Here is a 23,280-nt window from a genome sequence, read left to right as displayed (position 1 = left end):
ACGCAGGAACATTTCTGAAGATGATGGAATGTGATTTCTATCCATCTCGGTATTGATGGCGTATATGGGGGGAATAAATGAAGAAAATACCCAACATATTCCACCACGACAACCGGCCCGGTCGAGTCGGTCTGCTCAAGCCAATTCTATATATATACTCTGTAAACACACTACGTCTTCTCCTCTATGTATACTAAACACTCCCATGTCGCAACGTCCACGCCTCAAAATTCTCGTCTTGACATCCATCTCGACACGATGCTCTGTCTTCCTTCACCATACCAGAAAACCCATGGTCACGTTTTTCCCAAAGTAGAGCACGTTCCTGCTCACCCACCGTCGACGTCTGCTAGGCTTGCGTTGATGGATGGCGACCTCACAGTCAGTTTTGTTTACACCGATGAGGGTGTATAGCACTCGAACTGGCGAAAAGCTCTGTGTTGTGCAACCTTGAATACCCACGACTTCTTGCTGGAGTCCTCTTTCCGGTCGCCCTCGCAGGAGAAGGGGATGATTTTTCCTGGAGCCAGATGCTGTCTTCATGGAGAGTCTCGAGTACCAAGGAAGGTGCCTGGCAAATGCAGAACATTGATCCGTACATATACTCCATTGCATGAAATGCATGTGACCTCTGCCTCCGGGTGTGTGGTGTCGATATGTGCCGCCCCGAGTGTAGCGGCCAGCGTGATCTTGGACGCCATATTGAAGAAGAATTAGGGAGGTTTGAATGCAGTGATCGAGGCTGAGGCAGTGCATCCATCGGTGTTTGCGACAGTAAGTCGCCGGATGACCGCCCTGAAGAAATCATGCTGTTCTTCCGAGGAGCAGGACCACTGGGTGCGTTTCTCTGGCCGGGGCAGGCCCTCTTCTGCTCCTTTCTGTGGTGTATGCGGTATAGCCAACATGTCCGCAACGAGAGACACAATAGCTCTATGGGTCACCTGCTGAAGCCGCTCATTTCTTCTTCGCCATACTCGCCATCCGAGCCGCCGCCCTCAAAAGGCTCACGGTCCCTTCTCGTTCTTTGTCCATGGCCTTGAGCCTCAGCTTCTCCACAAGCTCAGTCTGATCTTCTTCTTCTTCGTCCGCAGACCTTATCTTGCGCCGTCGTTTCATGTCGCCATTCCCATACACAACAGTCCAATCCGCCACGTTTCGATCCACCGTCACGCCCGCACAGATCTTCGCATGGGCGCCGACCGTGACATTCGCAAGGATCGTCACGTGAGATTCAATCAGGACACCTTCCCGTATTGTCGCTCCGGCGTGGACCTGGGAGCTTGGATGGAGGTAAACACAATCATGAATGACAGTCTTCATGGGGTCACGCTCCTCATCATCGGCATCATCAGCACCGCCCTGATTGACAAAGGGACTCGGCTGATTACTCCTGCTGCCAGCAGCAGCATTCGAGGTTTTCGACGCCGGATCAGAGGACACACCGCCCGAGCCCCGAACCGGGCCACCAATAATGCATTTCTCCGAGATAATACACTTATCACCGATGGAGAGGGGACCATGGACAGCAACCAGCTGTGCTCTGGGGTGAACTAGGTCATATTCACCCACTGTGATGGCGTGTGTGCCTCGGACGTAGGCGCCTGGGTCGAGATGGGTGGTCTGTCCGAGGGTCACGGGTGGGCGGGAAGATAATGCCGATACTGATTGAGACGCAGCATGCGCAGTACTTGGCTGGGAGCTCATCACTTATGGCTGAGTTTGGTGGGATGAAAGAGCTGAAGACAATATACGGGGACTCTCGAACGGCTGGAGGCGAAGAAAAAGAGATGCGTTTGATTGGTTCGGTGGTAATATCACGTGCAAGAAATGAAGTGTGCTGCTTTAAAACCACCCCTAGTCCCGAGTTGGCGGTGAAGCACACATCCGCCTCAGCGCCGCTTTACTTCAACAAGCAACAACAAGCTCCCGTCGGCGCTAGCTTATCTACGTTAGTCTCTTTCTGGGGCTTGGCCTCGACCGTTCGCGTCGCTTAATCTTGAACCATTTCCCTGACTATAGCTCAAGCCACTCCAGGACAACCGCACTACCAGTTCGAGTCTCGACCGGCCGCTGAACCTTCTGAACCAATTGGACTATCTAATATGGGGGCTCAGCCGAGCATCGCTTGGGCCATGGCGCAAGATATATTCAGCCTCATCCGGCCATTTGTGCCTGAGCCTCCTGAACATCTCTGGTGCTGCCGCCCTGGCCTTCTCCGACAACTCCAGGAACCATGGGGTGGCCACAATGCAATTCAACGTTGTCCGACATGATAGGTAGCGCTGATGTCACCTCTTTCCATGTTCCGTTCTGCTAACCTGTGTCAGTGACCGAAGAAGCGGTGGGGAACGGTTGGACGGTACATAAGATCCTTGTTTGGGTTGCTATGGGCTCGACCATTTTAGCGGGAGTGCTCTCTCTGTCGCAGATTTTACTGCACGCCATGCATTACCTGCAGCCGTCGCAGCAGAAGCAGTGAGGCTCCTGTCTGGATTCCGGTCTCTATGCTGATGGAGCCGCCAGTGTCACGAGAATACTCCTCATGATCCCGGTGTACAGCGTCAGCAATCTCCTCGCGGCGATCTACTACAGGAAGAGTATCTACTTCCTCCTCATCGGCAACGCCTACGCCGCGTTTGGACTGGCGTCCTTCTTCAACCTGCTGAGCTCATACATCGCCCCAAATCTGCACGAACAAAAGCAGTATTTCAGAACCGTGACGCCAAAGAAATGGAACTGGCCTGTCCCTTGGCTGCAGAAGTGTACCGGCGGGTCGGAGAGAGGGCTTCTGCGCAACCCACGGAGCGGCCTGACCTGGTTCAATGTAAGAGAGGAACCGAAATATTCCTGGAACGAGTCTCACCCTCGACAGGTCATCTTCTTCGGCGTTTTCCAGTACTGTGTGGTCCTGATGATCACGTCCGTCGCCGGGGTCATCGCACAGGCATTTGACCGCTACTGTTCCGAGGCTCCTATCCAACCTGCCTTTGCGCATATCTGGGTAATTTCGCCTCCATGGCAATTGATGACCGCGGTCTGGCTGACTTGTTACAGATTCTGGCCTTTAACAGCGTCTCCGCTATCGTTTCATCCTATGTAAGTTGCACCTGCTTCTCAATGTCCAGAGTACTCAGGCGTGATTCTACGGTTCTGGGGAGACCGACACAGGCTCTAACGTCTTTACAGTGTCTGAGTCAGTACCATGACCAGAATGTCCACGATGTCCGCCAGTGGAAGACCAACTTCCAGTTTTTCTGCATCAACATTGTGCTCTATTTGTCGACTTATCAAAATGTACCGATCCTCGTCACTGTGCTCGTCTCTCGCATCTGCTGACTTGGAGCTAGTTGCTCATATCCATCCTCGTGAAGTTCGGCGCCTTCACGGCCACCGCGCGCTTTCAAACCCCCGACCTCAACGTCTCCCTGCCGGCAACTCTGCTTTGCGTCGAGATGGCCATAATATCTCTTCTCCATCTCTGGGCGTACCCGTACAGGCCGTATGTCAAAAACGAGACCTGGACGAGGCTCGATGGATCGGAGGCGGGGGGCGAGTACAAGGGCGGCACTTTCGGCGTCAGAGCCTTGGTCGACGTGTTGAATTGGTGGGATATTGTCAAAGCCATAGGCCGTGCAGCCAAATGGATGGTCGTTGGGCGCAGGAGCCGACAAGCCGACGTCAGCTACAAATTGCCCACGCCTTACACGGAGGATGATCTGTCCGAGAGCACTCATCGCCTCCAGACCTTTCCTAGCCGTGGGAGTGGAATTGGGGATCAGTATGATAGCGGCACCGACGATATCGGTCTGGCACCACCCGCCTATCGAAGTCAACACTATCCAGAATACATCTAGCGCAACCCCAGGTAGATAATATGTTGAATGTCCTGCCCTCCCCACCGATCTCTGTCGAGTCTCCCCTTGACAGCGCTCTATTTCGCGAGAGGTAGATTCGGCTTGTGAATTCGGTTTTTTTCGTGGCAGCAGCACACAAGGGACGCTTTTATATGTAAGCTTCTGTGTCCAGAGGATTAGATCTGTGTCGCCGGTAGTCTAAGTAGCGGGTCGATCAATGGTGGAGCATTGAGCAGTGCTGACCGACCACCACTTGGCAGACCCCAACTTCTATTACTGTATGTGCCTATACCAACCCCTGACCCAAAGAATTCCTCCTTGCTATATACACGCTTTTCTCGATCTTGGGGCCTCACACATGGAACTCTTCCGTGTCTAGCTACCCAGGCATGACCGACCAACGCGCAGCATGTCTTACTACGACGTTGACGCGATCCTGACCGACTCGCAAAAACTGCCCTGCACCTTCGAACTGGACGTGCCGGGCCTGGGGTACTTGGACGGCAATGCCGGCGGGACGGTCAGTTTTTTCTCTTTCTCTCTCTCTCTCTCTCTCTCTCTCTATCTTTGTCTTTATCTTTATCTTAGGCTGGATGAAGTAAAGGAAGGATTGGGGGACGGGGCACCGCAAGAAGGATCACTGACGCGCCCACACGCGGGAGAGTGACAGATCAAAGCCGGCACCAAGATCGATCTGCCCCTGTGGCTCGGGGTCATGTTGGCCGTGTCGACGGGGTACGTATTTTTCTGTGAATCATTCTGTCGAGATTCTGCCTTTTCTAACGCGTGATGCCTCCTCCATCCCATGATCTCCCACAAACAACCAACCCCATGGCGAGGTGAGGTGAGAAACAACTCCGTGTCTAACGTGCCGTCTCTCTGGACTGTTTCTAGAAACACGCCTGGCTCTCCCAAGCTCGTCACGTTGGACTTCCCGGCACCGCTGCAGCAGCGCGTTATCAACGCGCTCAAGGCCGACCCCAAGACGGTCGACCTGCGCGCCCAGGCACCGCACTTTTACGCGCTCGGCGCTCGCATCATGGAGTTGTTCGACGATCGCGCCGTGTTGGATACCCTGTTAGATGTACGTTTATACTCACTCCCTCACTCACTCACTCGCCCACTCGTGTCTCCCCCCCCCGTTTCTCGAGTTCCAAAGTCACGTTCCGATGTTGACAGCGACACGCCCGTTTGTCCGGATGTCTAGACATTCAAAGAACGAGCGGCAGAAATCGCCGACCAGGCGCACAACCCCCGCGGCGCGTTGGGGGGCGAAGGGGCCGAGTTTCTACGAGGGCTGGAGGAGAGCGAGCGACAGTTGTTCAAGGCGGCGCACGAGGGCCCCAAGGCCGTCAGAGCGTGGACGCAGGATTTGAAGAAGAATACGTGACATTGTGTGGTGGACCTCGAATGACGGAGAAATAGAAATGCTCGCTTGGACGCAACATGACAATGTGTATACCAGAGTCGGCACGCGACAGTTGTAATCAGCTCATCTTAGCCAACACCGCCCGCGGCCTCCTTGACCTTGGCTTGCTCCGGAGGCTCATCCACGAACTGTGGAGTGACTTCATCCTGCAGGAAACCCGGTGTGCTCTCACCGATGCCCATCTCCTGCTCAAACATCATGTCCTCGCCCAGCGCCTCGAGCTCAGCATCGAGCTCGGCCTCGTCCACTTCATCCGGCACATCGTAAGCGCGGCTGATGCTCTCATTGATCTCGTTGCCGATCTCCATCAAATCCGCCATTTCATCCTGCATCTGTTCGATCTTGTCGATGTTGATCTTGCCGTACTGCTGTTTCAGCGCCTTGTTGGTGGTCTTCATGGCGTCCACGGTGGTCATGACGTTCTTCAGGTTGTCCTGCATCACCCCGGCCTGTTCCATGTTCCACGACTGCTGCTGGAGCTGGTCCCGCTGCGACTCGTACATTTTGCGCCGCTGGAGGACCTTGAGGGCTTTTTGTTTGATGGCCTGCTTCCCGGGCCCGTCGCGCATTTTCGACAGCTTCTGCTGGTATGTGGAGAGTTCGGCGTTGATTTTGGCGAGCTTGACGTCGATCGAGTCGATTCTCGTGTCGACCTGTGGCGCGAGAAGTCAGAACATGCCCAGCTGCCCGGGAGGGGCACATAGTGAAAACCCACATTTTGTATGGCGCTGTTCAAGGTGGGCTTCGGAGCCGTGTTCTTTGCCCCGAAGAGACGGTTCATCGTGTGTCAGATGTGTGAATGAAAGGGCTCTTTACGAGACTCAGACTAGTTGTTGCGGGGGATATACCAGGCACTCGAGTGTAGGGCGCAGTGAAGGAGAGTTGCCTGCGGTTATCTTTCTGGGGCGTCATCCCGCTCCGACATTTAACCGGGCGTCCATTCTATGAAATCATTTACAGGCATCCAGCCACCAGCCTGGGGCACTCACTACGAGATGTACTTCTCTAGGGTGAATCCCCTATTCGACTTTCGTCAATCGTTTGATATTGGTGATTCTTGGATGTCCGTGTCATCCCCATGGCACCATGAGCAGCCCCAGTTGTCAGGAGGTCCCGGGAGACCAGGGGTGAGAGATCGTCCCGCATTACAGATCTGCAGATGTCGCAAATTGATTCCATCCTCATCCTCGTGCTGCCCAAAGCCTTTGTGCCAGATGATGCCGGGGAGAGGGTTGCACGTGCCGACCGCCCCCTTTTTGCTGTACCAGTGTGTGCCACCTCATCTGCATCTTGTGTCACGCCGCCTAAGCGTCAGGGCATTGTCATCATATCCTTGGTCAGTGCTTGGACCGGTTGGAGGTTTGGGCTGCAGTGAACGAGCTAAGACATCTGGGGGCCGTGGGCTTGCAATTCGGACTTTCTAGGGAGCCATGTGGCATGGGCATTTCGTGGCGGACAATAATCATCAACATAGTGCAGAACTTACTACCAGGGAGAAAAGGGGGGCGCTTGTTTGTGGAGGCGCCGGGCGCCGGTATCTGGTCCTTCAGCCGGTGTTGAACCTCGTGCCCAAATCACTCGGTTAATCCATGTGTGTCGCACGTAGCACAGCTCTTCTCACTCGCTATCATCAGTGTTTGTGCTACAACTTATTCAAGGCCCCAGCCATCATCCTTCAAGACACAAGACACCCAGATACCCTGGTGTTGCATTCCATGTAAACGCGTGGTTTTGGTGATCTGACGGCAGCCGCCTTTTCTGCCAAGTTCCAGTTCGCGCGGGTATCTCTCTTTTTATTATTACCCGCCGCATCTCCATCTCCCACCGGACGCCAAATCATCCACAACTCACAAACCATCCTCTCATGCGATCAGAGACGCTCCATCCCCAGAAATAATACCATCCCCGGCGAACTGACCTTGGGACCCGTGTCTTTGACGGTAGTCCTGAGTTCTCTTCCAAGTCACTCCTTTGTAACAACAGGTAAACATGCGGCATTGCAAACTCCGAGCAACCGGCGACAAGCGCACACCTCAAGAGGTTTGCCCGGTTGCTCATTTTCCACCTGTACTGGCAAAAGAGGCTAACTTTTGGAACGCACCCATCACAGCGCTGGACCGCCTGTCTATGTCTTACTCAATATTCGACTCACGAGTTACGACTTCCCACGGCCTGTTACTTGACGACCACACCCCGCCGATTCTGTATCATTACTAAGACCTCCTCTCCTTGAACTCCGATCGCGTCCGAATCGCAACCGCAACCATGTTTTGGCGATTTGGGGGCTACTCCAATATCTCCTCCATCGACACCCTGCTCGAAAAGCCCAATGTCAGGCTCGAAGATTTACTGGAAGAGTCCGACCTCATTCAGGAGCTCAAGTCGCACCATACCAAATTGATAGAATACCTGCGCGACGAATCGAATCTACGTGCTCTCCTAAACTACGTTATTACACCGGGCCCGGTGTCTGAATCCGATGAAAATGAGGAGGATGCGAAAGCCAAAGACCTCGCGACGGGTGGCGAGGATGACCCGCCGCCTTTCGACGAAGAACAAGAGAAGGCTGAGAAGAAACGCTTGAAATATGCCTTTGTCGCTTGTGAGATCCTGTCGTGCGAGACCTGGTCGATCACAGAGTCGCTGGTGGCCAACACTCCTGATCTCACGGGATTTTGGGATTTTCTGCGGAGACCCGCTCCATTGGACCCCCTACAGGCAGGCTATTTCACAAAGGTCAACGAGACGTTGCTGGAAAAGAAGACGGAGGAGATGTTGGATTTCTTCAAATCTCTGCCGGGAATTGTTCCTGCCATTCTGCAGCACGTCGACTGTCCCATGGTGATGGATCTCCTGCTGAAAATCATCAGCTTGGAAAAATCAGATGGCGGAATGGGCATCGTTGACTGGCTCCACGCACAAGATCTGATCCCAATGCTCCTTTCCAACCTGTCTCCAGAATGCAACTCGTCGACCCAGACCTCGGCCGGGGATTTTTTGAAAGCCATCATAACAATATCTGCGAATGCGGCTCAAAATGAGCAATCCTGCATCGGCCCCAACAGCCTGACGCGCCAACTGGTGTCGGAAAAGTGTATTCGACAGCTGATTTCGTACATGCTCAAAGGAGGGAATCCCCTGACTGTGGGCGTGGGAATTGTCATCGAAGTTATCCGGAAGAACAACTCCGACTATGATCCAGATCAAGGTCACAGCGCTGACGCCCCTCCAACTAATCACGACCCCATCTATCTCGGCACGCTCCTGAGATTGTTCGCCCAGCATGTTCCGGATTTCATGAACCTCATCCTCAGCTCCAAGCACACCGTCACCAAAGGTGAGGAAACGCGGATAGTGGAGCGAGGTCAACTCAAATCAGCATGGGGCACGCAGATCGAGCCTCTCGGCTTTGACCGATTCAAGACCTGTGAGTTGATGGCAGAACTCTTGCATTGCAGCAACATGGGTCTTTTGAACGAGAGGGGCAGTGAAGAGTTCATCAAGGCAAGGGATGCCGAAAGAGAGAGACTTCGGGCGCAGGGGGCGTTTCTGTCCAACCGACAATCAGAAGATTCAACAGTCGACATCTCGGCGAGTTCGTCGAGGTTTGAAAATGCGTTCACTCCGTCGGGGTCCACCTCGACCGAAGAGCTCCGCATCGCCAACCTGAACGATGAGGATGGGTTTGAGAAGGTCGCTGTTTCGGAGGCCCCGGATCTCGGTGTGGGCTCGAAACCGGATGCGGCTGAAAAGCCAACACTATTCTCGCAATCGCAGGAGCATCCGACCACGCCGACCGGTGCTTTGGATGAGACCGTGCGCCGACTCAGCCTCGAAGACACGGACATGACTGCACCCGACGAGCATGAACAGACGACAGCGCGAGAGCCTCAACAAGGAGACATTTCACCTCATCCTGAGGACAAACCGGCACCGCTGTTCTCCAAATCGACGGATCCTAATAAGACTCCCACAGCTAACAGCCCGGAACCGTCTACAAGTCCGTCAACCGTGAAAATTCGACTTGACGAAGGAGGCCAGCCAGACGGCGAATCCTTCCAATCGGCCCAAGATGACACCATGCACAACGTCCAGCCCGAGCACACCGCTGCAGAGTCGGCACCGGTCGTCGGGGATTACTTGAAGATCATGTTCGTGGAGAACCGGGTGGTTCCAACGATTTTGGTGAGGATACATTCCAGTCCTGCTGAAGGACGAAGCTAATATTGGACAGAGTTTCTTTTTCCGCTTTCCCTGGAATAACTTCCTCCACAACGTCGTGTATGATGTGGTGCAGCAAGTCTTCAACGGGCCAATGGACCGGGGCCACAACCGATTCTTAGCATTTGATCTTTTCGAAACCGGGCGGATTACTGACGCGATCATTGAAGGTCAGCGACGAAGTGATGAGGAACAACGGGCGAGGAATATGCGTCTGGGATACATGGGCCACCTGACGCTGGTAGCCGAAGAGGTCGTCAAGTTTGGCGAACGACACCCCAGAGAGTTGCTGTCACCTGTCGTGCAGGACTACATCTACTCTCAAGCTTGGGAGGAATACGTGACCAAGACACTTGCCGAGACTAGAGAACGCGACAATGCTATCTTGGGAGGCTTTCGACCGGACAACGGTCTCGGTCCCAGACAAGCTGTCCTGAATGCTGTCAATGCAGGTCAAGGCTTCGGTGTCTCGGGCGGGTTGGCTGGCGTAGGACTGGGCGGTGGCCAACATGCTCTGGACAGCATCGACTTGTCCAACAATGGCAGCGCCACTAGTGCTGGCTACAATTCAAGTGGATCCGTTTCCAGTGGGTTTGGAAGCTCGTCCGACGACGACGATGAAGATATGGATGATGCCGAGGACGATGAGCATGTGCGGACGGTGACCCAGCTATCTTCTACTGATAATGGTCTTTCGTCGGAGAACGTAAGTGGGACCAATGCAATCCGACGACTGTTTACTTTTTAGGCTAATGATGCTTTGCTGTTCACACAGTCCGACCAGCCAATCCCTTTGCTTCCACCTCCACCCGCACCACTCAACATCGAGCCATCACGTGCTCGTCGGCGGTTGGCTGATCGTTTAGCGAGACACAAGCAAGAGGCCGAGCAAGAAGTGGCTGCCTCCGAGTTCGGTTCCGAAGCAGACGACCCGTTCGCGGCGCTGGGAAACGGCGGCGATAACGACGGCGGCGACCAATTTTCGTTAGACGAGGAAGAGCAAGACATTACGACGTTTGGGAAGCGCAGCAATGTCAACTCGTTCAATCCCAGCACGAGTGATCACCACAGCTTTTCCGTCAGCCGAGGCCTGACCAGTCTGTTTTCTTCAGCGCCCAGTCGGGACATGCACGGACAAACATCGCATGACGACTTTGACGGGTCTCTCGATGATTCGTCGTCTGACGGGTCGGGTTCTGACATCGATTCGGGACATCCACCCCTGGAAGCGAGGACGAGTCTCGAGCGTCGGCCCCTGGAAGTTTTTGAAGACGAAGAGATGGGAGAGATGGTGACTCCCACGGAAGACGTCGAGAGCAATAGTTCTGACGAAGAAGTGCTGAGTCCGTTGGAAAAAGAAAAGCTGCCCAACGCGTATGGCATGAATGACGATCCCGACGAGCAGGCCTCGGAGTTCGCGGGACAAGCGGATCATGATGACGACGAGGAGGATCATTTGGTTGAGATTGCGATGCCAGCTAGCTCGAAGCGGAGATCTCGAGGGTGATGTTTTAGCGATGAGCGGTGGATTTCTTCAGTCACGAGGAATCGGGCGCGCGTTTGCGTGGCAGCAGGTCCAAAAGAGCTGTCATAATGCGCGTGGACAGGCCTGCACCAGCCAGCGGGCAACGAGCGGACGGACGTGAAGATACAGTGTACAATTACCGCATCTTTTGTGATACCCCCCCATACACATTCGGTCACGAGGTACAGCAGGGAAAGGTTTTGGGCACAGCGATTATGGGATGGCATACAGCAAGCAGATGAGACGCAATAGCAGCAGCAGCACGTTCCATGTCTTTCTTTGTCCGATGGAAGAAGAAAAAGACGAGCCAGGTTCGGGATGAGATGGATTGCACTCTGACCCATAAGCGGGGAGGGGATGTCTAATAGCATTTTGGAAACTAGCAAGACTTCTTTTCCCGGAAAGAAAAAAAAGAAGAGATGTGAGTGAGCGAGTGAGTGAGGCCAGGTCGACCAAGGAGGGTTACGCCGGTCAATCAGTCGATATGTGGAGAGGGGAGTGGACTGCAGCGAGTGAGTGAATGCACTCAGACTATCACCTTGAAAGCGAGAAAGCGGGAAAGAGAGAGAGAGAGACAGACAGGGAGGGAGGGAGCGAGAGAGGCCATGTCAACACTACTACGTCTGTGATTCCCCTCCCCCTGCGTGGGTGCCTCTTTTTTTTTGGTGGGCTGTGTGTGTGTACGATAGATAGATCAGTGGGCCTCTACGATGATGCGGACGGGATGGACGGGACGGACGGGGAACGGATGCAGATGATGCAGATGACGAAGAGGCGCGAGGCGTGAGTCATTCATGAGTCGAGTCGAGTGGGAAAGGAGACGAGATGAGAATCGGAATCAGATGAGATGAGAGAGCCTGAATTGTGAATTAGGGATGAATAAAAAAACAATGCAAAACAAGCAACAACACGCACATACATCACCCATACATAACACATAACATATTTTACTAACGCTATACACATATACATATCTATCCATACCTATACCTATACGGAGTACCCATACCTATTATACCTATACGTGTCAATCCACATTATGTCCCCCTGTCCATACAGATATACAGCATCTACAGCATCTACACCATATCATATACCGATGTAATTGTAAACGCAAATGTAAAATGCCTACCTATATTTCCTGGATGTCGAGCGAGCTCACTGCAGACTGTTGCTTGCTGGTCGTGTCACATATGTATGTACTGTCCCGGACAGTATTACATGCATGGTATCATGCCTGCTGGACCTTGGACACTTTCTTGATTTTATTTTGGGGGAGGGGGAAAAGGGAAGGGAGGAAGAAAATTGGCAACAGCTGTTGAGGGGTGGGAAATGAGAACTGGACTTTTTGATTCGATTTGAGCACGACCACTTACTTCCCTTTCCATCGTCCATCCATTCATACATACAAACATCGGTTCAACCAGGTAGTGTAAGTAAGTACGTCGAGTCAACTACCCAGGTTGGCCCGGTCTGTCGGTCGCTCAACAGACGTCTATTTTTTTGGGATGAGTGGGCGCATGCATATCCGTCTAAAAGGTATCTATCTATGAGAGCCCCCCAACAACCAACCCCACCCCCAGACCCAGGGGGGGGGGACCTGACCGAGACTCCATCAAATCAAGCAGCACCGAGTACCTTCTCCAGCGCGTCCAGCTGCTCCAGCACGGCGCGCCGACTGGTGCCGCCGGTGGCGTCCTTGAGCTCGACGGAGCGCTCGTAGTCGAAGACGGCCCGCACGTCGTCGCCGAACCGCCGGTCGACGGCCTGGAACTGCGCCACGCTGAGCTGGTCCAGCGGCTTGTTCGTGTCCTCAGCCAGCGCCACCATCTTGCCCGCCAGGTGGTGCGTTTCGCGGAAGGGGACGCCTGGAAGGGGGAAAGATTGGAGATGTTAGTTGGTCCCGAAAAAGACGAGAGATGAAGGGGCGGGAGAGGGGAGAGGGAGATATAAAGATAGATGGGAAATCAAGGCGGAATAAACACGGGTCAGAAATGCTTGCGTGCTTGCTTGCTTGCTTGCTTGCTTGCTTGCTTGCTTGCTTGCTTGCTTACCTTTCCGCACCAGATACTCGGCCAGATCCGTCGCCAGCATGTCCGGACTCAACGCCGCGCGCATCTTCTCCGGATACACGGTCGCCGTGGCCAGCGACCGCGCCGCGATCTGCAGGCTGTCCTGCACGGTCTTGACGGTGTCGAGCATGGGCTGCAGGCTCTCCTGCAGGTCCTTGTTGTAGGTGGAGGGCAGGCCCTTGACGCTCATCATCAGGCCGGCCATGGCGCCGAAGACGCGCCCGGCCTTGCCGCGCAGCAGCTCGAGCGAGTCGCTGTTCTTCTTCTGCGGCATCAGCGAGCTGCCCGTGGTGTAGGCGTCGGCCAGCTTCACGTAGCCGAACTCCAGCGACCCGTACACGATCAGGTCCTCGGCCCACCGCGACAGGTGCAGGCACACCGTCGCACAGCACTGCAGCGCCTCCACCACGAAGTCCCGGTCCCCCACCGCCGACATGCTGTTCATAATCACCCCGTCGAACCCGAGTTCCCTCGCCAGCTGCGCCCGGTCGATCCCGAACGCGTTGCCCGCCACGGCCCCCGCGCCGAGGGGGAGTTTGTTGATGTTCTTCTTGGTGAAGCGCAGCCGCTCCAGGTCGGACTGGAACGCCGTCGCGTAGCTGAGCAGCCACTGGCTCCAGCGGATGGGCTGTGCGCGTTGGAGATGGGTGTAGCTCGGCATGATGTAGTCGATGTCCTGCCGGGCGCGGAGGGCGATGACCTTTAGCAGATCCACTAGGTACTGCTCGATCAGGCCCAGCTGATCACGGAGCCACATGCGCATGTCGGTCGCGACTTGGTCGTTGCGGCTGCGGCCGGTGTGGAGCTTGCCGGCGATGTTGGTGCCAATGATCTCGCCCAGCCGGCGCTCGTTGGCCGTGTGGATGTCTTTTTTGTCAGCTGTTTTATTTCTAGAAGGGGTATTCTGGTAACAGCAAAGCGAGCATCTATCCCGGGGTATGGGGTTTCACCCTGGACAAAGAAAGTCTCACGGGACCGAGGTCGCAAATAGCAAGCATATACCGTTGGGGGATCCAGAAGTGTCGTGCAACACTCACCTTCGTCTCCGGGAGCCGGCTGGAACGTGCCCTGCTCCCACTCCTTGAGGACCTCGTTGAGGCCCTGTTCCAGTTTCACAAACTCCTCCTGGGTGAGGATGCCCGTCTTGACATTGGCCCGGGCGTAGGCGATCGAGCCCTTGATATCCTGGGCGTAGAAGACACGATCGACCGACAGACTCTCGTTGTACTGGTTCATCAGAGGGTCAATCTCGCCCGTGAACCGGCCGCCCCATAGCCGGACAGGGGCCGACGCCTTGTTGCCCTGGTCGGTCATCCTGCAAGACTCGGTTGCTGAGGTTGTTGTTGCTGTTATGGTGGTGGTAGTGGTGACAGTAGATAGACGGGCGTGTGCTATATCGACTCACATTTTCGGAGAAAAATGGAAAAACTTCGGAATAAAAAAATTCCTTGCTCGCTTATTAGTCCGTTTATTTGCTTCTGCGATAACAACATGCCTTGGCAGAGAATTGGGCCATGACGTCTGCCAAGACCTGGATAAGCTAACTACTTTCGGTTCATCCCGAATCCGGGGAAGGCAGGAAACTGGGGAAATACCAGGACGATTCAAAGAATAGCTGCATATATTATTTAGATAAAGGGAGGCCGCCTAGTATCTCATCTGTTCAAACCATGGAAGATTCCCCTCTTTGCTCTCGCCGGGGCAGTTCTCTCCCTCCCTCCCTCCCCAATCTTTTCCTGGTCACCGTCCTGCTCACACAAGTCTGATCTTCCGGGTCTTCGCCCCTACCAGCCAGTCGTTGCCGCACGAAAAATAGCCGATCCGTTCAAAATCTCCCGGCACTCGCGCCGACCCGGTCAGCACGAGGCCGGAGATGCAGCCCTGGGAATGGCCCCCCACGCTGAGACACCACACCGGCGCTTTGAACGGCTTGTAGCTCTCTCCTTCTCTCCCCCGCCGTACCATCCCTCGCAGCAACCCGGCGTCATCCTCGATCGGGTCCTGCACCAACAGAGAGTCTGGAGCAACGCCCACCGTCGTGGCGCCGCTCCTCGTCACCAAGTAATATTCGAATTTGTAGCGTTCCGGCGCCACTAATGTCGCTTCGACTACAGGTCCGCACACGTCGATGAAGCCGCCCGTGACGGCGCCGAGCGGATTGGCGCCGAAAACCGTGCACGAGGTTTGGGTGATCGTGATATAAGGGCTCAAGCGGACGTTTGGGTCCTCTCGGTCCACAAACGGCTGGATCTGAGTGTCGACCGAGGCCCACGAGAAACTCGGCGCACGATATTCGACCAGCCTGCGTGCGAGATGCGGCGACTCCAGATGCGGGGCGGAAGCCCAGAGTAAGTCCTCGACCAAATTGTCGTTCCAGAGCCCGGCAAGGTACGCCGACTCGGTGGCGATTTGAACCTTTTTGGCAATGCCTGAGATAGCCGGGAGCTTGTCGGACGGGACGGTCAGCTTGCGGAGGGTAAACTGCGCGAGCACGCGTTGCCAAGCTCGGAAGATCTTGCTGGGCCGTTCGGGACATGAAAGCAGTTTGGGCAATAGGCCCGGAGTCGTCGCTTTCCGGCGTGGAGAGGGGGTGCACTCGCACCGGAACGTGGAACGACACTCGAATGCGATCTCGGTCTCTGTATAGTGGAGAATCCGTGGGGAGAGCATGGTCTCCTGCAATGCCCAAGCTCGAGACCTCAAAGGTCCTTCCACTTGAAAGGGCAGGCCCTCCTCCGGCGCTTCGTGGTGGTGGGAACGTTTACGCACTTTGACCGTGTACGATTTTCCCGGTGTGGTCTGGTGTTGAAGGTGCAGCCGCTTCGGGCGGTCTGTTAGACAGCGGTGGCTGTTGTCCTCACACCAGTCGGCCGCAATTGTGACGTATGAAGCTTCATAGATGTCGCTCATTTTCGAGGATTCTCTTTCCCAATCCTCGTGATCATCTTGGACAATGCACAGGCCGTCGATCCACAGGTAGGGGACGTTCAGCCGGCGAGTGATGTTGATGGCGTCCTGGAACAGGGCTGGTAAGGTATCCCATTCGATAGTTTGTCGCATTCGTTGCACATTTGAGATTGTCGTCGTCACCGCCGAGCCGGCGCCCCAGCAGTAGCTGAGGGTAATATACCGGGCGATCTTTCCGTTGAGCTCCACAAGCTTTATGTGTCGGTCATCGCCCCGGACGTCTATGAGGCGCGTCGGGCGTATGGTCGGAGCGGGATTCCGGCAGGCGGTGTGGTTAGTGTTCGACAGGCAGTCTTTAATGCAATTACGCGCAAACTCGAACGACGCCTCAGACGCCGAGGATATGGGAATCCTGCTGGCGTGACCCAGTGCGGGCCATGGTGGGCGCTCATCTGCCACAGTATCACGACGTTAACGTCCTTGTCGATGGCCGCAAGGCTGAGGAACATCCACCGGAACAATCATTGAAGAGATATGCGGAGCACAGGAACGCAAAGACACACCTGATGGGGTATACAACTCGCACGCCGTAGTCTTGCCATTGGACTCTTGCACCGACAGTATGATAGGCGAGCCGTCCACAAGATCAAGACACACCGGGGCAGAGATTTGGGACCACTCGGGCCCAACAAATTCCCGCAGGCTTTGTTTCAACAGCTTGCAATAATCGCATTTGCTGGCGGATAGCAGATGAGGATTTATGCCGAGCGTCAGGCTGGCTTTGGGTGTGGTGGCACTGTCTGCATTGTACGAGATGGACGTGTGACCCTGTGGTCGGAGCTTGTTGCACAGCTTGCAGCCGGGATTAATGGCTGTGAGCCGCTTCTTGCGTTTCTTGGGTTTTGTTTTGAGGGTGCCTTTCTTTTTACACCAGATCATGTTGATCTTCCACTCCGGGGTCGAATTAACCTCTCGAGAGATCTTCTGTGTAGAGCCCGATTGGGGGTACGTTGGGGGGGGGGGAAACTCCACCCTCGGGCTTGGAGGGACTCAGGATCTAGCTCGCAGCCGGTGGATGTATAACAGACACTAAGGCCCCACGGAAGTATGAAAAGCTTCTTTCACCTCGCGAATCCTCTAGCTCGTGGTTGCTGTGTTAAGGCGCATTGAGAAGAAAGGAGAGAGAGACAGAGAGAGCGGTCAATGAAACAGGGGAGGTTAGGTGACACAGCGATGCACGTGATGAACAAACCGAGAGAGTCTTGTAAAGACAAAAAGGAAGGACGTCATTCTTGACATTTGTTTGTCACGCCAAAACTAGGAGCATCAGGATGTCACAAGAAGCCCTCTGGCAGCTCATGCAGTGAAAGGGCAGGATTGGCGGGCGTGCAGAGGTGAGGTAGTCGCCGTCTATTCCTGAGAACTCTGCCCAACCACTCCAAACTGTTCCCCTCAACAGATCTATATCGCCGTCTATCCTCTATCGCCATGTGCAGAGAGTAGTACATGGGGGGATTCTCTGGCCATCTACAGTTTCGAGACAGGCCCATCGAGCCTCTTGAGCAGCTTCTCGAGGTGAAAGAACGGTTCGAACTGTTCCAGCATCGCCAGCTCCTGCGGACTGACCCGCTGCTTTGCCCTCGCCTCTGCCCCGCCGTTCACCACCGCCTTGACTTGGATCTCCATCTTCTTCCCGTTGGCGTTGTACGGGATCTCCGTGACCTCGAAGATATGTGCCGGGACGTGTCTTCGGCTGAGGTCCTTGGCGATTTGATCGCGTATGCGGTTTTCCAGGTCCTTTTTGGGGAGGATGCGGTTCGACGATTCGCCTTCGTGGCATTTGATAAAGAGGAGAACCCGTTCAGTCGTATCTGAATACGGGGCGGCGTGGCGTTGTTGGCCAACGACCAATGAATCGACTATCGAAGACGTGAAACGATCTGACGACAGGATGTTGTAGATTTCTGAACTGCCGAAGCGGACGCCAGACGGGTTGAGGGTGCCATCACTGTACAGCATGTTACGACGTGCGTTCACGGAGTTGTGGAAAGCTGACTGACCTCCTTCCTAACACATAGGTTCCCTTCGTCGCTGGGTTAACCTTGATGAAATCACCATGCGTCCATACATCTTGAGTTTCGTCAGTCCGGTTAAGTGGCTTCAGCATCAAAAGAGACCAAGAGACCTACGAGGGAACATGTCGAAGTACGTGTTGTAGTAGCGCTTTTTTCCAGGATCATTCCAGAACATGATCGGCATATTCGGGAATGGCTTCCTGCAGACCAGCTCGCCGCTCTCCCCATCGGGCACTTCGACGCCGTCGGGGGAATAAGCAGCAACATCCATGGCCAATGCCTTTACCGCAATCTCGCCGGGATATGATGGGAGGGATGGCGTGCCATGTATGAAGGAGCCGCACAGTTCGGTGCCGCCGGAGAACTGGATCTGGCACACCGGTCCAAAGGCTTCACCCAGCCATGACGATAGACTGGGTGTCAGCACGGCGCCAGTAGAGAGGACTGAGCGAACTTTTTGAGCGTATTTTTCTGGTCCATGGTCAGCATCAGTCCAGCAGAGGAAGGCCGAAGACCACCAACTGGGTTTCACATCTCTCTTCTGTAGCTCGGCGAAATAACGTGGGCCAGCGCCAAACCCGGTGACTCTGCAAGTTCTTGTTAAACACGGTCACAAGGACACAAGGGCGGTGCTACGGACCCGGTTGCCAGAACCCCTTGGAGAAACTCCTCTGGAGACGGGTAAAACGGTGAGCCGTCGTACAAGACGAGAGTGGATTTGCAAAAGAGGGCACCGAGCGATATATTCCACAGTGTCCATCCGATCTGCCAGGCCGTGAGAATCTCATGAAAGAAGGGATAGAGATCGGGATGAAAGGGAAGAACTCACGCCACTGAAGTGAAAGTGTATATCCTGCGGTCCGAAATCGTTGTGGAGGCGATGCTCCTTGAAGCCGTTCAAGAGGATACCCTGCATTCCACATGAGCTGGTGCCTGCCATATTCGAAATCCGAGGCATACCCCGTGAGAATGTACGATGCCCTTGGGGATCCCTGTCGTTCCTGAAGAGAACATGATGACTATTGGCGTGTTGAACGGGACTTGCTCGAATTTCAGTGATGATTGAGGAGGGTTGCCGCTGATGAAAGTCTCCAGGCTCTGACTGCATCGAGACAAAACAATCAGTTTTCTCATGATGAAGCTGTGACATCCAGCTGGCCTTACCACTTGGTTTTAAAGCCCGCCGTGTCACCTATCACAACCAGCTTCACTGGGCTAGAGGCCTTGCTGGTCCAGCCGTCGACCTTTGAGGTGATATCGATTCGCTTGCCATTGTATGAATAGCTCGACTCGACGAATACTACACGAGGCTCAACCTGGCTGAGTCGGTCGTTGAGGGCCTCGAACAACATCAGCACAAGGTAAACAGGCTTCGTCGGATGGGAGCTTCACCTTATCCCCGATATCAGTGGCGAAGGAAGCAAATATGCCCCCTACAGCTGCCGTGGCAAGAAGCAGGGCCAACGCCCTCGCGCAGTTGCTTCCTATTACTAACGAAGCATTAGCCGCTGAAACACCTCACGTATAGCTGCGTTGATGAGGTTCGATCCCCACAGCATGCTTACAAGCAACAACATCTCCCCTGACAAGACCAGAGCGGCGTAGCGCGGTCGCATAGGTGTTCACCAAAGCCCGGAGTTCCCGCCACGTATATCGTCGAGGACTGTGCAGATTGTGCTCGTTGATGTCTACCACAGCAACCTGGTCATCGTCGCCGCCACACAGCATATTCTCTGCATAGTTGAGTCGAGCCTCCTCGAAGAATAGTGGGAACTGGTCGATGGGAATATTCTCGTCCACGGCCTAGACAATGACCATGAGCACACGGACCGGTACCCAACCAGCGAATCACAGCCCACCTTTTGAGGATGAACAGATGCTTTGATGTCGAGAAACCGCCATATTGCCATCCAGAAGTCATTGAGACGGTTGATGGAGAATCCATGCAAGTCCTCGTAGGTTTCTTCGATAATTGCCGACGTTAGCATGCACACACGGGTGGTGCAGACGGTATCCAATGCATTCTCCTCAGGGATCGATCTACTTACGCAGTTGCAGCCCGTAGCTCCTATTCACATAGGACGTGAAGTCGTCCAGGGCGGTCCGGTAGCCCGGAGGTGGCGTGTATACCGGTGCCACCGACATGTTTGATCTGGCTGTCAATATGGATGTTCTTGCATCACATTGAAACAAACAACAAAGAAGGATATGTTTCACGACAGCTTCAGAATCAAGAAGAGGCTGTGAGCTCGTCAGAAAGCATACGTTCCAGAAGCCACGTCGCTCTATCTTCGGCCTTCTCCTCTACGCGCCCCGACCGCTTTTCCCGATAAATTCTCCCGCATCAAGCGCTTCACACCGACAAAGCCTTGTTCCTATGCCGAGGCTCTCCCCCGCCCAACGGAAAATCACCTCCTTCTAGGCGAGCCGCAATGTTTTAAAGTCTTCCTTTTCTTGTCTCTCCGGGGCAGTAGGCAAGAAAAGCTATTTTGTTGATGAGTGGTGCCGGGGTATGGCTTCCACTGCCGGAGTAGAGACCAGAAAGACTAGGAGAATCAACCTGAGATGGGGCCCAAATCCGGGGCTTCGCGATGCTCGGCCTAATTCCCGTGACACATGAAGGCAGGAGAACTATATCAAACTCCACACCATCCGAGACCCAAGATCAAAGTGTGGCTTTTAGGAACCCAAAAACCCCACCTTCGAGATCTCTATCCTGTTCATATACTTTTGTGGAATTTCGATAGCAAGATATCATGTCAGAGTTCTTCTAGAGAAGCTTGCTCCTGTTTGTCCGATCTGGACGACGTCGATCGCCAACACATTCCATTATGTTTTCTGGGCCACAAGAACGAGGTGGTTAGTCACTGATCAAAGTGTGGCACCGGGACTATCTGCAGCCCTAAGCCAGGGGAAGCTCTGGCCATCTGCGCCACGCGGTGTTAGAGCTTACTTGTATTTCAGTGGCTACAGCCACGGCAGGCGTAGGGATAACCCCTATTCTATTTGTACGTAGATAGTCAATGCTTCTATCATTGTTTGTCCAACGCCTCGGCAGGTCTTCCACGAGACGATGCTTCTACGCTCCAACCAATTCGCAGTGATAGTTCAGATACCCTCTGTCTGATGCTCTCGATTGGAGCTGCCAACTCGCCCGTGTGTGATGATGAAGTGGCTGTCTAATTGCTTAAAAGGGAACTCCACCAAGGCCATCGGTCAACGGACCAGACAGTTATACAGATTGTACACCGTTGGAGGCTTTCTCTACACACGGTTTGGCAAATATCTTCAAATGTTCGAGTAAGCACCAGGAAACCTCCTATTAATTGGGGACCAACTACTACCCAGCATTCTGATGCCTCTGGGAAGAGCAATCTCCAGGTACGAAGTGGCGCTTTCTGAAACCAATCTAGTAGGTAGACAGAGCTCGCATTTTGGCCGGCCAGGGATGGATTGATATTTCTTCTCCCCGTCTTTCCAGAGACTCTCTTCGCTCTCAAAACCAAAAGTTTTCTGGATGCGGCGCGGTATTGGCAATAACAATATCTATGCGTCGGTAACTCCATCCTCGCTCCCAGCCTTGCGGGCCACACCACATCATCCCTTCGCTAGTGTTGAATATGATATACCGATCTATTCCGGAGGCGAGGGTCCACTTCCTCCTCCTCCTCCTTCTGGTCCATCTGCTCGCGAACGTCACAGCTTTGGAGATTACGTATCCCAAGATTGGAACTATCTATCCCACGAGAGGGCCCCTTGACGTGCAATGGCAGTCGACGTCCGAGTAAGCAAGCCTGTCGAACGAAATACATCTGTCTGTCCCTGGTCGTTGGCTAAACTCAGACACGCAGCTTTGATCCCACGGAGCTCGCTATCTACCTGGCGACGTATAGTGGGCAGAACCTGAAAAGCGAACAGCGGTGTATTGTCGCCGTCATCGATGATGGATCTACCGCCATCACGCTGAGTCAACCGCCACCACAGGGGTAAGGTTCCTCCTCCTCGCCTTTTCGCGGGAAGGAATTGCACAGACTGATATCAAGTCCTCGCGCCCTTAGAGACTCTTGGACTTGGATGTTCTACGACGACAGCCTCATCATCTCTCTCGGCAACAACTACGTCGCAGAGTCGGTGCATTTCCAGTTCCAAAGTGCTACCCCCACCCCCACCCCAGCCGCCTCTACCGGGACCTCTTCCGCAGGCCTGTCGCCGGGTGTCGCGGCGGCGATCGGCGTCGGTGGGACGCTTGTGGTGGTGGCGTTGGGTCTGGTCGTCGGATACTGCTGCTTCTACCGGCGACGGCAGCAGAGGAAGCGCGAGACCATCAGCGCCGTGCCCTACACGCCGGGCCACCGCTACTCCAAGCAAGAGCTCGACAGTAAGCCCGGCACGGCTCACGGCCCAGCATTCTCCAGTGCTCCAATCAATCCACCCTCGTATGCAGGGATGAAGGGAGCCGTGCAGCATGAGATGGAAGTCTACCCCGGCACCCCCTCCACGCCTGTGCCGTCAAATGACCTGGTCTCTCCGGGCGCCGAGCTCTCGGTCAAGGCACGCCACTCGCATCTCCCACCGCAACAGCATGCCGACCAGCCCATGTCGCCGTGGAACGAGCTGGCTCTATCACCCGTACGGCATGAAATGTACCACGATCCGCATCGCGTCTTGCCGCAAGAACTACCCGGCGATATGGGACATGTTCAGCCCAGGTGATGCTATTCGTGATCTTGCCGGATCTTGTGGGACGGTCGCCTTGTGACTGGGGCTTCGTGTTTTGCTGAGATGTGAGACCAAAGCACTCCTCAAGGCCCCTGGCCTCAGGCAGAAACGTGCTTCGGGACATCGAGGTACGCTCTTAAGCATTACCGATACGTCCTGAAGAGGGTAGGCCTCGATCGAGTGGACAGGGCCCGCCGGCCGGATGTGTGCTATATACGTGTGCAAACGACCGTTGCCGCAGTCCGGCTGCTGTGCTAGACGCAGGGGTATAGGACTTTTTCGCCCTCTTTCAGACTTCATCAACTACCTCAGCCCAGGCTATGCCGGTTGGAGATCGGCGACAATTGCTCCACGTCCACGAACAGGATCTGAGCCTCAACATCAGAGCCTGTCTGAATTTCAGAAGGCATCCGCCGTGCTGCCTCTCACTGCCACTTCCAGCCACTCTCGAATCGCTGCCTCGAAACCACCAACACGC

The 23,280-nt window shown here is 54.5% G+C and overlaps 9 protein-coding genes across 9 annotated transcripts; 4 read left to right on the top strand and 5 right to left on the bottom strand.

Annotated features, from left to right (window-relative positions):
* Nucleotides 1–954: 954 nt before the first annotated feature.
* Nucleotides 955–1,704, bottom strand: AYL99_06403 (hypothetical protein; the record flags this gene model as incomplete). The annotated part of the gene is made up of 1 exon (XM_018837912.1): nucleotides 955–1,704. One exon carries the CDS (start codon nucleotides 1,702–1,704, stop codon nucleotides 955–957), a length of 750 nt encoding a protein of 249 aa, XP_018692472.1.
* A 739-nt stretch (nucleotides 1,705–2,443) lies between these two features.
* On the top strand, nucleotides 2,444–3,854 carry AYL99_06402 (hypothetical protein; the record flags this gene model as incomplete). The annotated part of the gene is made up of 6 exons (XM_018837911.1): nucleotides 2,444–2,475; nucleotides 2,524–2,824; nucleotides 2,873–3,001; nucleotides 3,055–3,096; nucleotides 3,187–3,294; nucleotides 3,348–3,854. The coding sequence occupies 6 exons, from the start codon at nucleotides 2,444–2,446 to the stop codon at nucleotides 3,852–3,854; spliced, it is 1,119 nt and encodes a 372-aa protein (XP_018692471.1).
* Nucleotides 3,855–4,263: 409 nt separating this feature from the next.
* On the top strand, nucleotides 4,264–5,244 carry AYL99_06401 (hypothetical protein; the record flags this gene model as incomplete). The annotated part of the gene is made up of 4 exons (XM_018837910.1): nucleotides 4,264–4,374; nucleotides 4,525–4,589; nucleotides 4,749–4,938; nucleotides 5,062–5,244. The coding sequence occupies 4 exons, from the start codon at nucleotides 4,264–4,266 to the stop codon at nucleotides 5,242–5,244; spliced, it is 549 nt and encodes a 182-aa protein (XP_018692470.1).
* Nucleotides 5,245–5,351: 107 nt separating this feature from the next.
* On the bottom strand, nucleotides 5,352–6,064 carry AYL99_06400 (hypothetical protein; the record flags this gene model as incomplete). Its single annotated transcript, XM_018837909.1, has 2 exons — nucleotides 5,352–5,936; nucleotides 5,999–6,064. The coding sequence occupies 2 exons, from the start codon at nucleotides 6,062–6,064 to the stop codon at nucleotides 5,352–5,354; spliced, it is 651 nt and encodes a 216-aa protein (XP_018692469.1).
* A 1,484-nt stretch (nucleotides 6,065–7,548) lies between these two features.
* On the top strand, nucleotides 7,549–11,011 carry AYL99_06399 (hypothetical protein; the record flags this gene model as incomplete). The annotated part of the gene is made up of 3 exons (XM_018837908.1): nucleotides 7,549–9,468; nucleotides 9,518–10,210; nucleotides 10,280–11,011. The coding sequence occupies 3 exons, from the start codon at nucleotides 7,549–7,551 to the stop codon at nucleotides 11,009–11,011; spliced, it is 3,345 nt and encodes a 1,114-aa protein (XP_018692468.1).
* Nucleotides 11,012–12,649: 1,638 nt separating this feature from the next.
* On the bottom strand, nucleotides 12,650–14,415 carry AYL99_06398 (argininosuccinate lyase; the record flags this gene model as incomplete). The annotated part of the gene is made up of 3 exons (XM_018837907.1): nucleotides 12,650–12,897; nucleotides 13,084–13,968; nucleotides 14,139–14,415. The coding sequence occupies 3 exons, from the start codon at nucleotides 14,413–14,415 to the stop codon at nucleotides 12,650–12,652; spliced, it is 1,410 nt and encodes a 469-aa protein (XP_018692467.1).
* Nucleotides 14,416–14,853: 438 nt separating this feature from the next.
* Nucleotides 14,854–16,947, bottom strand: AYL99_06397 (hypothetical protein; the record flags this gene model as incomplete). The annotated part of the gene is made up of 2 exons (XM_018837906.1): nucleotides 14,854–16,460; nucleotides 16,572–16,947. The coding sequence occupies 2 exons, from the start codon at nucleotides 16,945–16,947 to the stop codon at nucleotides 14,854–14,856; spliced, it is 1,983 nt and encodes a 660-aa protein (XP_018692466.1).
* Nucleotides 16,948–17,535: 588 nt separating this feature from the next.
* AYL99_06396 (acetoacetate-CoA ligase) lies at nucleotides 17,536–20,228 on the bottom strand (the record flags this gene model as incomplete). The annotated part of the gene is made up of 12 exons (XM_018837905.1): nucleotides 17,536–18,016; nucleotides 18,069–18,138; nucleotides 18,198–18,554; nucleotides 18,606–18,670; nucleotides 18,724–18,848; nucleotides 18,913–18,993; nucleotides 19,044–19,185; nucleotides 19,248–19,423; nucleotides 19,476–19,573; nucleotides 19,649–19,886; nucleotides 19,943–20,046; nucleotides 20,132–20,228. 12 exons carry the CDS (start codon nucleotides 20,226–20,228, stop codon nucleotides 17,536–17,538), a joined length of 2,034 nt encoding a protein of 677 aa, XP_018692465.1.
* Nucleotides 20,229–21,703: 1,475 nt separating this feature from the next.
* AYL99_06395 (hypothetical protein) lies at nucleotides 21,704–22,796 on the top strand (the record flags this gene model as incomplete). The annotated part of the gene is made up of 3 exons (XM_018837904.1): nucleotides 21,704–21,867; nucleotides 21,935–22,069; nucleotides 22,142–22,796. 3 exons carry the CDS (start codon nucleotides 21,704–21,706, stop codon nucleotides 22,794–22,796), a joined length of 954 nt encoding a protein of 317 aa, XP_018692464.1.
* Between the last annotated feature and the right edge of the window lie 484 nt (nucleotides 22,797–23,280).

Source organism: Fonsecaea erecta (genome assembly GCF_001651985.1).
Source record: "Fonsecaea erecta strain CBS 125763 chromosome Unknown Scaff5, whole genome shotgun sequence".
Lineage (NCBI taxonomy): Eukaryota > Fungi > Ascomycota > Eurotiomycetes > Chaetothyriales > Herpotrichiellaceae > Fonsecaea > Fonsecaea erecta.
Note: the sequence above shows the minus strand (reverse complement) of the source record. Positions and strands in the feature narration are given on the sequence as shown.